Below are 12,113 nucleotides of genomic sequence, written 5' to 3'. Positions count from 1 at the left end.
CCCATTCTTATTCAATATTCAATATAATTTAATTGTAAAGCAGGGGTATAGAGAACAAAGCTATTCAGGATGTCTGCCAGTCAAAAAAGCCATTGAAGTCAAGAAAAAGTAAAGAAATCAACAAGTAGGTCAAGAAGTTAATAAAAAGGCAATAAATTATTCTTGTGGTCAAGAATTTTTGCTATCATAATGACTGATTGGTTGATTCAGTTTATTTTACTTCACTTTTTTCTGTCCTTTTGGCTAATCGCGAAGATGAAGATGAATGGTGGTAACATAAGATGGATGAAGGAACAGTCGCAAACATATAGGGACAACCGACACAAGCCCCATATAAGATTATACCGGCTGTGAGTCCAGATGCCAAAGCCTCGGTTGTCTGCCAAACACAGTTCAGGATGCATTAATAATGAAAGGAGATCTAATTCTCTTCTTAAATTCAGCTTCAGTTCTTATCATAACCGGTCCTTTGGTAGGGGTTTTCATTAAATAAATATTTATTTTCTTAATTACTAATTTCCAACTTTACCTAAGTAGGGGTCGAATAAATAAACGTTAAGAAAAACGGAAAAAAGGTCTAGAAGAGTCCAGAAAAATTCAAGAATTCTGGATTTGTTATTTTGGTAGACACCCTGTTCACGGGCGCCGACTTGTCAAAAATATTGGGGGGGCTCTGATCACTGAAATAAATGAATGAATGACTGACTCACCCCCTGCCTTTTTTAAAAATAAGAATTACGTCTTCGTATAGCAGTTTTTAAGCAGCTATTATATTCCTCATGTAAATGAAATGTAACATGAAAAACGTGTGTCTGCTCATTTGTTTTTTAGATAACAATTGACATTTTTATTTACGTAAAAGTAGGCTATGTATTTACATTAAGAGGCCAACATAATTTTATGCCGTCCTCGGTAGCCGAGCGTGTTGGGTGGTCGGTCGGCTCAACTCGCTTTGATCCGGAGGTCTCGGGTTCGAGTCCCGGCGAGGGCATGGGTGTGTTTTAATATCCGCAACAGACTTGTAAGGAAATGACATGTGACGGGTGCAAAGAACCTTAGTGTTGACGTACCCATAAAAATAGATAATATTTACAATATTTAACAGTTTTATTTAATTATTTGCATAAATGCTAATACGAATCGCAGGCAAATAGTTTTACTTTTTTGTTCTTGCTACAATATTTTACTTTTTAAATTTAATTTTGCAATAATAAATAAACACATAGCACGCCGTGCTTTAGCAATAATGCCTTTGATCATAGCCGTTCCGCTTTCGCAATACAGACTTTTCATAAGCTTTCCTTGCGTACTTTACTGCAAGCCAGTGTTAAATAAACTCAAAGACTTTAGAATTATTTTCCCCTTATTCTTTGGACTAGAGGAAGAGATTTCGAGGATAACTAAATATTGTACATATCAATATTGTCTGAAAGTCGTGTTTACGACCTCAAATTGTTCAGAATTCACTAAACAACATACTGGTATAATTGTCATATCACCTCGTTATTTTGAAACTGTTTTTAGTAAAAATGTTAACAATACTCATAATTATATACTTAGTATATAGTAATAAGTCATGTGTTTTGCTGTCTCCGTTCATAGCCTCCCCCCAAAGTTGATGGTTTAGCGGTCTCAGCCCCCCAAATTTGATGGTCTAGAACATTTCAAATGTGTATTTAAAGTGAAGTTCATGTTGCACAATTCAGAGTAAACTTTACAAGAGAAGCAAAATAATACATTAGATCCTCTTAAGCAAAGTTATTTGAGGGACTCTGCCCCCACATCATTAACATTGGGGGGGGGGGGCTCGAACCCCCCCCCCCTCCCCCAAGCCCCATGGAGTCGGCGCCTATGACCCTGTTATTGAACTAAAAACTACCCAAGATGAAACTTCTGGAACCATTTTAAATTACGGTAATTGCTGAATATTTGTTTGCCATTACAGGTCATAATTCAAACGTTGAGAGAGTACTTTCATTACCATCAGCACAACAGACTCACGAGAGAATTATTTTTTCATAAAGTCTGTAAAATGTTCGTTTGGTACTGGTCCATAATTTCAAATTGACTGTCCACTCTAACATAAATATAGTTTGACTAAACCTGAAATTTTGATAAAAATTGTCTCCTCTGAGAAGTACCACTTAAATCATATAGTAAGAGGTGCATTGATTAGTGTGACTGCAAGTTTTGAAATTTTGCATTTTTTAAAACTAAAAAGTGTCATTTTTCAACTACAGTTCTATAGAAATATGTATTATTTATTGAGAATGTTTTGTGTCCTACATTTTGACTTAATGTCCTACATTTTGGGACAGCATGTCCTACAATTCCCTTACAGCGATCTGGTAACCCTATCATTTCACCCCTAAATATGTGCTTCATCATCGAAAAATGTCCTCAGTACGTTCAATCACGCATATCCGGACAACATCGGTTTTTCTCGATTTCCTCCTCCAGGAAATTTTTCCTCGCCTTGGGATTTACGTTGTTGAATTCCTTATAAAATAACCTTTCCAACGATATATGACATGTATTCCTTAGGAAAAGGACGTAAACTAGACTCTTACCTTCGTATTTTTCACATTGATACTTACATATTCTGCATTTCTAAGGATTCTTCTATTTCACGTTTCGTTTTTTGCATGCAAATAAGCTGAATTTTCGAAATATCGAGTATTTTTATTTTGTTCGCTTTTGCTTGCATTACACACGATATGGCGGAGAAATCTTGACTAGTGTGGTTCATGATCAGTGGTTATGCAGTGTTGCAATCTTCTTCATAGCAAAATTTCTAAGTACTAGTATGCAGAATACGTAAGTATCAATGAGAAAAATACGAAAATAAGGGAATGAGAGACATTTGGTGGTTACTGAAATTTTAATAAGAGAACTAAACGTAAATTAAACATATTGATATTGATAATAACATAGACCTTTAGCCTAAAAAGAAACTTCAGTCTGCTGACGTCAGAACGCAAGGTAGCAAGAGTATTGTGGGATAAGTGATTGAAATTAAACAAAGCAACTGATTGTGAAATAGGTAAAAACACATCTCGTACTCTCATTTAATGTCAAAGAAAAGTCTGACGAACTTTGCATTTTTTCCCCACCTACTTGGAGCGAATTGACAATATAGAGAAAGTCTCCAATTTTGTTAATTTTCGGTATACTAACTAATTTTGGCCTCCTAATCACGAATCTGTTGTAAAAAAATGGGGGTCACGTCTGGAAATTTGAAAAAAAAAAAAGAAGCCGATTGAATTTTTGGTACTAATTTACTATCCTTCCTTCGGACAGATTTCTTGATTTCTATAGAAGAAACTACTTACCGTAATAAGTTCCTGTAGTATTGTCTAACATTGACAAGGTGTTTTGTGTGAAATTCAGTTAAGTTTTCCGTATCCTGGAAACTGCTTTCTTCAAATTTAAAAGTTTGGGGCTCATTTGGGGGTAGGTGACTCCGGCCAATTTCTAACATGCCTTTAACAGAGAGTCTATAGAGAAAGCCGGAGTGGAGCGGAAGTGGGGTCGCGTTAGCAGTTGGGGGCAGTAGGTCAATTACCCCAGGGGCGGAGCCCGGAATCTGTGGGAAATTTGGAAATCGAGGGTGCAGAAATATGAACTTAATTTGGATTATTTTGCTATTTCCACGTGTGAGCGCCAAATTTTAACTGCAGATTCGTGATTAGGGGGCCAAAATTAGTGAGTATGCCAAATTTCAAACAAAATGGAGAAATTCCCGGTATTGTAAAATCGCTCCATTTAGTCTAAGAAGAGGGTCCAAGTTCCTTTTGTTTTATTGAGATTTCGTCATGCTATTCGAATGGAATTTTTACATGGTTCGATTTCGATGTACGTCTGTTAACACATACTGCGGAGTTTTTGCGATTACTTAAGGTTTTGTTCAATATATGCTTTCGTGGTTAGGTTTATTTCCCTTAGCATTAAAATAAAGTCCCTAAATGCATTCTACTAAGGTTCCGAACTATTCGGGATTGGATAGACCCAAAGACCAAAGACCATTCACGGAATGTTCCGCAAAGCAAATAGGTAAGTACGAATGTCAAAAATTGACGAAACTCAGAAGATATAGGTGTCCGAAGGATACTAAACTTACGCATTATGCCCTCGTCTCTCTCTCTCTCTATCTCTCTCTCTCTCTCTCTTTTTGACAATGTAGTGAGATAGTTTACTTTAAATTATGTGTGCAGTAGTTTCAATTCCCATTTAGGCAAACATAGTTAAAATTGACATGTTCTTGGAGAACAACGGTGTGGTTGGAAACACTGACCGGGGTTACGTCATCTAACACACGCAACATTTGATTCATGTAGTGGAAGGACATAGAGGCAACAGCTTTCATGCATTGGAGAATTATCAGTCTTCAAAAATACATAATTTACCGGCAAAATAAATTAAGGCGATGGGAAGAAACACTTCCACGAGCTTTCAAAAGTGTACGGAAAGTCAGTTCGGTAAGTACGTACAAGATGACGTGTCGAGGATGCGTCGTGAAGTTGTTGCCGGGTGTGGAAGCTGTCGTGGAATTTGTAATTCAACACGGAATCTTGAAGAAAGAAGTGGAATGCAGGACATGGAAGGTTAAAATTAAAAGAATTCAGTGCATTTTCTTTCACAGAGAAAAACCGATGTTGTCCGTATATGCTAAATTGAACGAAAGGAGGTGCTAATGGAACCTAACCTAACCTAGTAGGCATACCTCGTCCCCGTGAATGTTCGTGGAGCTATCGTGAATTTTTGGGCTAACATCGATGGTTTGTGGGGCTAACGTCAATGGTTTAATAATTACTCTTTGTCAAAAATTCAACTTTTTTTAAAATTTCGTGAAATGTTTTCAATTTTTCAAAAATTTTAGGTATTTTTCGGTGAACAAGGTTGCAACACTGCATGCACACTCCAAATCGACAAAACACTGGCACAACGCGCGATGAACGGGTAAGCTATCGCCATATTGTGTGTGAAAATAAGATACAACAGTAAGTACTCGTTAATGTAATAAATAGACTAGACATTATTTTCGTTAGAAATTCATTATTTCACCTAAAGAAATGTTCCGCAATGCAGAATAGTACATTAGCAATGTAAAAAATTGTGAAATAAATCATTGATAGGCATCTCAAGTAAAGTACTACCCATATTCTGCATTCCTAAGGATTCTTGAAGGTGCCATTTAGTTTTTTTTCACGCAAATAATCTCAATTTTTCGACATATCAAGTAATTCTTGTTTTGATCGTTTTCACTTGCGTTATACGCAATATGGCGGAAAATCTTTACTAGCGTTGTCAATGATCAGTGGTTATGCAGTGTTGCAACCTTCATCGAAAAATACCTACTTTCGTGTTGCTGATTTTGTATTTTTTTCCAGGATCGAAAACCCCACGAACCATTCATAAATATCCCCATAAACAATGCACGGCAAGCTTCGGTTAGGTTAGGCAAACATAGTTAAAATTGACATGTTCTTGGAGAACAACGGTGTGGTTGGAAACACTGACCGGGGTTACGTCATCGAACACACACAACATTTGATTCACGTAGTGGAAGGACATAGAGGCAACAGCTTTCGTACATTGGAGAAACATCAGTCTTCAAATATACATAATTTACCGGCAAAATAAATTAAGGCGATGGGAAGAAACACTTCCACGAGCTTTGAAAACTGTACGGAAAGTCAGTTCGGTAAGTACTTTCTCCTGTAAAATTTAAGAAATAAGTTTCGGGGATACATAAATTTTACCAAACTACTCTCTATGTGAAAAAATGTTTGTTTTCATGTTGAAAGCATAATGGCACCTTGAATTAAGTTCCGCAATGCACAATTCGTAAGTATGAACCATAAGAAACACAAATTATCCGATTTGGAAATCGAAGCTGCAGAAATAAGAACTTAATTTGGATTATTTTGCTATTTCCACGTGTGAGTGCCAAATTTTAACTGCAGATTCGTGATTAGGGGGCCAAAATTAGTGAGTATGCCAAATTTCAAACAAAATGGAGAAATTCCCGGTATTGTAAAATCGCTCCATTTAGGCTAAGAAGAGGGCCCAAGTTCCTTTTGTTTTATTGTGTCTCGGATATAACGAACTGTTACCAAATGTAATTGATACTTGATTTTGTTTTAACTTGTGCTCATGATTCATATCCAAGAACGGCTCCTGTTACCTAGTGTACTCCCTCAAAAACCATCTATTTATTTCCTTATTTTTTTAAGGTTTTGATATTGTATGCATCTTAAAGATTGTTTACCAATGCACAAAACACAAATTTGGTTTGGAAGTATGGCCCACAGAAGTACAAATCTCTTGCACCTCAGATCTTTCACTGATCCCCTTCTCTCCCCATGAAATACCATTGCATGCACACAGAATGCAAAGAATAAAAAGGAGATGATAGGACAAACCTATCTTTATAAATCATAAAAAAATATTGGTACCGGAACATGTTGTTACGTTGTTTGTGTTTTGTAAATTGGAGCCGTGTTGGAAATATTGGAGATTGAAGGTTGTTAATCCTGATATTACGTCACGGAATGAGAGATTTACTGCAGACTATGTTTCAGTAGATGAGGAATACCTACGAGCAGGGTGGCGACAGACCTGGAAAACCTGGAAAACCGGGAAAAGTCAGGGAATTTGAGGTGTCAAAAAAGTCAGGGAAATGTCAGGGAATTTCGTCTTCATTGACTTCGAACACTCTTTTGACGACAATTGTTATAACTCAGGCACTATGGGAGCAATCTACTTCGGATAACTTTTGTTTTTCAGCTAAAACATCAGCGCATGCAACTGTGTACAATTCAGAACACCGGACCGAGGAAGGGGGGCTTGGGGGGCACGTACCCCGATTTCAATGGAAAAAACAAAAATTTGGCCTTTGCTCCCCCTTCGCCCGCTATTTTATGGAGAAGGCGCGAACTTTAGTATTCTTTTCAAAGAATGGACATTTCTCAAGAGAATGAAACATGGTTCATGTTCTTGGGTGCCATACAAGTTGAATAATAAGCCAAAATGTGATTTTTTTTTACGAAAAATAGGTAATTTGCATTTTTGGAGGAAAATTGTTATTCCTCTGGTACTATGGGAGCAATGTACTTCGGATAAGTTTTGTTTTGCAGCTAAAACATCATAGCATGAGCCGTGTACAATTCAGAACGCCGGACTGAGGATGGGGGGGAGGGGGTTGGAGGCACGACAACCCAAATTTCAATGGAAAAAACAAAAATCTGGAGTTTCTCCCCTCTTCTCCCGCTATTTTGGGAAGAGAAGGTGCAAACCTGAGTATTCTCTTCAAAGAATGGACGTTTCCAAAGAGAATGAAACATGTTTCATGTTCTTGGGTGCCATAAAAGTTGAATAATAAGCCAAAATGTGAAATTTTGTTTTTTACGAAAGATAGGTAATTTGCATATTGCTCAGAAAATTGTTTATAACTCGGGCACTATGGGAGCAATCTACTTTGGATAAGTTTTGTTTTTCAGCTAAAGCATCATAGCATGCAACCGTGTACAATTCAGAACACCGAACTGAGGAAGGAGGATTTTGGGGCGCGACCACCGAATTTAAAAAAAAATATCTGGAATTTGCCCTCTCTTCTCCCGCTATTTTGGGAAGAGGGCACAAACCTTAGTATTCTCTTCAAAGAATGGACGTTTTCAAAGAGATTGAAACATGTTTCATATTCCTGGGTGCCATATAAGTTGAATAAAGTTGAATAATGAGCCAAAATGTGAAACTCTGTTCGGAAATGTGGCATGGATATGTTGCGGATATTGTTGCCCACAAGACGAGACTTTGGTCTGTCCCATCTCGTGGAAATGCTGTGGAATGCTGTCTCGTCTCGAAAATATTTGTTTGTCTCGGGACACATGATCAATCTCGTCTCGTCTCGACTTTTTAAAAGCCTGTCCCGTCTCATCCCGTGGGCAACACTAGTTGCGGAGAGGGGGGAGGTTGGTCATCAATATGAATTTCCCAGGCTTGCTCCAGAACTGTGTCAGAGTTTCCACCCAAACATAAGAGTATGAAGGTCCAAATAACACATTAATTTCGTAAACAGCACCATGATACCATATGGTATCATCGGGCCAGTACGACCTTACTCTGATGATACCATATGGTATCATCGGGGGAGTAAAGGTTAAGCCTCTAAATATTACGTGGAAAATGCATTGAATTATCATTTTTTCTTGTCCGTATGGGAGTAGTAAGGGAACTTGCCAACAGATGGAGGGGATACGAGCGGGTGGGGCCGTCCGATAGTTGTCGGACGTCGTAGTAAGGCATTTTGTTGGGCAAACTGAAGGAACATGGAAACAAATAGGTTCCATTGATACATACGATTTTTGTCGAATATCTCCACCCGACAGAGTATCTCACTACAACATGCGACAGAAATTGCATGGACTGCAACATCCAACAAAAAGCGCATGCATAAACAAGAAGAGCTTTAGACTGCAAATATTCTGCTGGAATTTTATTACTCTTCTGGCTCACTTTGCCTTATTTAATGTAGCAGTGCTTACAAAGGTTTTCTTTCATCATCCTGACGTATTACTGGTTTTGCACAAGTTAACATACGTTTACAATGACATTGCACTATTCTTAGATATCAAGAAGAATCCAACCAAATGGGATATATAGCTATTGAATACTATCACGAAAAAGTGAAACATAAATCTGCATTGATAAACGTTATAAAAATTGGCAAGTGCATGCTCCCAACCTCAAATTTACTGCCACACTAGTATTGCAATGAAATTAACGCCACTCTGTCCTTTCTCTTTAAACTCGTGAGAGATGGTCACTAATCTATCACTGAGTAAGGTTAATGTCCAATATTATGAAATAAATTACTAATAATAAATATGTAAATATTTTAATATCATACTCGTATTTACTCGAATCATTCAATCATAAAAGCAAATCACTTTCTTCAAGAATTGACTTTTCTCTGCCAGCCCTGCTAAATTTCACTTTCCATCTACTGATTTATACGAGGGGTGGCCAGAAAGTAATTTCCAATTAGTAGGAAATCCAACATTCTTGACTTTTCTAGGCCATGTTTGTGTACATAGAATATGCAAGTTTTTCAACATTTTATTCAAGAGTAAACTATAGAGTTATACGTACATGGAATAATTCCGACAGCCATATTAAATCATGTATTTCCCACGATTTTTTCAACTTCTATCAAAACCATTTGCATCACAGAGCAAAGTGGCAGGGTTCTAACAGGAGATCGCGTGCGTATCTACAGTCACACGGGAGCCACATCTTCGTATTTGTCGCGCGAGATGTGTTTTGAATTACCAAGCTAAGTGCGCACCATCGGCATTTGTCCAGCGAGAAAAAATGGAGCTCAGTCGTTAGGGCGTCTGACTACCATGCGATAAACCCAGGGTCGACCCCCTGCGGGGGAGAACCGGGTTGTTTTCCACCTATTCAAACTGCTCCGGCACCCACCCAGCATCATATGAAGCTGGTACCTTGAGGAAACTTTGAGGGATAAAGGTGGCCAGGAGCATGGTGCTGATCACATCACCCCTACCTTCAGCCGTGATCAAGAAAGTGTGGGGCGCTAACTCCACACCCCTACTATACACCTTCATGGAAAAGTTCAGGGGAGCACTTTACTTTTATTTACTTCCTCAAAAATCTGTTCCAACATATCAAACTGTCACGAAAATGCGTAGACCATGTCACCTACAATTTAAAATAATAGTTTAAAAGCACAATGGAGTATTAAGTTTCGGTATATTTGGCAGAAAAATGTTCTAAAACCAAAACTCAAATTTTGGGAAACTTAACACTAACAAGTCAAAAAAAGATAATGCCAATTTTTGGTGCCATAATATATCTGTATCGGTCACGTGAGATTGATTGATTTTAATTTTTTGGGTCCGTCGCCACTTATGGTCATTATGCACCCTTCAGTATATACGGAGAAAATTCCATTATCTAAAAATCCTTACCTTAAAATTAAAAACGGGGTATGGAAAATAACTTTCCCAAAATAACTTTCAACATATCAAACTCTCACAAAGAGGCGTAAGCCATGTGACTTACAATTTGAAACAGTAATTTAAAAACACCATGAAGGTATAATTTCAGATATTTGCCAGAAAATGCGCTAAAATGAAAATGTTAATTTTGGGGAAAATAACACCGTATAGTAAAAAATAAAAAATAAGAAAATACACCAATTTTTTTAAAAAAATAACAAAATATCAAGGTCCCTACCGATTAGGCATAAATAAAACAAGAATATCAGTTGTAAGTTATTGCATTAGTAACAGTGAGTCCTAACCTAATTTTCGGCATAATCACCACCGTTGTTCTAACATTCGTCGTAGCATGGCACTAAATTGAATTTGAATTTGAATTTAAAATTGTGGGTGCGTCAGCACTAAGGCTATTTTGCACCCGTCACATTATTCGGGGTCCAGCCCCTTATCGTTACAAATAGCAACTCTATCGTTGCAGAACTAAAATCATAAAATATTAAAATGTTCTGACTTTCATTAAAAGCTGAGGCTGTAAAGTGGCACTCAGCACACATAAGGACAAAAGAACAGGACAATACAAACAAAATTATACTGGCCATGGGGCCAGTCGCCAGAGCCTCGTTAGTCTTCAGTCCAGGGTGCACTAACGTGGAAGTGAGGTTGACATTTGGGTGTACTACGTGGAAGGAGCACCCCTTACACCCCGCATGGCACTAAATGTTGTATGCCGTTGGCATATGTGTCTGACAGCAAAGACTGGAACTATCTCTACCACAGTGTAGCTGTCAAATCCTTGCCCTGACAGAAACCTCTTCAGTTAAACAAAGAGATGAAAGTCTGTACATTCAAGGTGAGGGCTGTACAGGGAGTGGTTCAAGATCTCTCACCTGAAGTGATGCTAAGGGCCCGTGTGTACTCAGCTGTATGGGGTTGTGCACATTCGACTGGCCTTCCTTGAATTGTCTGCACCATCGTCTGATCATACTATCCAGTCCGCACACCTCACACGATTGCTGGTGGCTCTGTGCCAAATTCTGAGCGTGCAATGTAGGCTACATGGCAGTCGGTGGGAGACTGTATGAGAGCTGCAATCTTAAACCTAGAACTGTCCTAAAACGGCTGCATTGCAACTGTACCAGATTACAGCTACATGCCACTTCTTCCTGCCTGCATGTGTGTGTGTTGCTCTCCGACCACTAGTGCTTGGAGCTTTTTTCAGCACTCCCCTCGTATATGAACTTTCAGAAGCTTATATTATTAGTGTTTCTGTTTTAATGTGTGGTTAGCTAAATCAGGTACCTATACACTGCAATTCTATAAATTCCTCGAGTTAAATTTCTAATAGGCAACCTACATACCCTTTTCGTCAGCATTAAAGGTATAACTGCATGTTGTCAGTTTCACAGTACTTCACTTGGATATACTGTATTGAAGCAGAAATCCCATTGATAATGTAAGGAAATATGACACTTTATTTTGTTCGATCCAATTGTTTCACTTATATGCAAGAGTTAAGTTGTTTGCTTTACAGAGAAGAGTGAAGTAGCTTTATGCATTGAAAAATGAGTCCGCACTCATGGTTCTTGTAAGCAGAGGGTTCCAAACCTCAGTGGAAATATCAACATATAATACCGAGAATGTATAAGGAGACTTATAAATTACAAATTGTATTTCTTAATCAATCACTCTTCACTCTTATCTCATTTAGTCGTAACTTTAAAAATGATCAAATATTTTATTTTAAACTTACTGCATATGACAAAATTCCATAATCCTTCCCTAGCTTGTGAATTGTAATAATTTTCCAAATTCACTATTTTGCAGTTTGAATTCAAATCATAGAGAATATAGAAATTAAGTCAATTTCATAGAAGATGATATTGGTACTTAACAAAACCATACGTGGATCTGTATGAGTTTATTATTTCCATTTTGCAAAAACATCAATTTAGTTTAGTTTGTAATTGTCAGGGAAAAATGTAAATTTTGTCCTGGAAAACCTGGAAAAGTCAGGGAATTTCATTTCTGCTTGTTTGTAGCCACCCTGTACGAGGTTAGGTTAGGCCTGTTATGTTAGGTAGCATA

At 37.8% G+C, this 12,113-nt stretch overlaps 1 protein-coding gene across 2 annotated transcripts in view; it reads left to right on the top strand.

Annotated features, from left to right (window-relative positions):
* Positions 1–12,113, top strand: part of LOC145993891 (PR domain zinc finger protein 15-like) — a 128,860-nt gene that overhangs the window by 1,497 nt on the left and 115,250 nt on the right. Inside the window, exon 1 of one of the 2 annotated variants that reach the window (XM_083129781.1) lies at positions 5,635–5,704. The exons of the other annotated variant lie outside the window; for it this stretch is intronic. Within the exon in view, the coding sequence (XP_082985907.1) occupies positions 5,653–5,704 (52 nt within the window). The 5' untranslated portion in view covers positions 5,635–5,652. Of the gene's footprint in view, positions 1–5,634; positions 5,705–12,113 lie in introns of those variants that run through there. 2 annotated transcript variants of the gene reach the window in all.

Source organism: Lepisma saccharinum, chromosome 10 (genome assembly GCF_977018435.1).
Source record: "Lepisma saccharinum chromosome 10, izLepSacc3.1, whole genome shotgun sequence".
NCBI lineage: Eukaryota > Metazoa > Arthropoda > Insecta > Zygentoma > Lepismatidae > Lepisma > Lepisma saccharinum.
The sequence above is the reverse complement of the archived record's forward strand: the minus strand, read 5'-3'. Positions and strand labels throughout refer to the sequence as shown.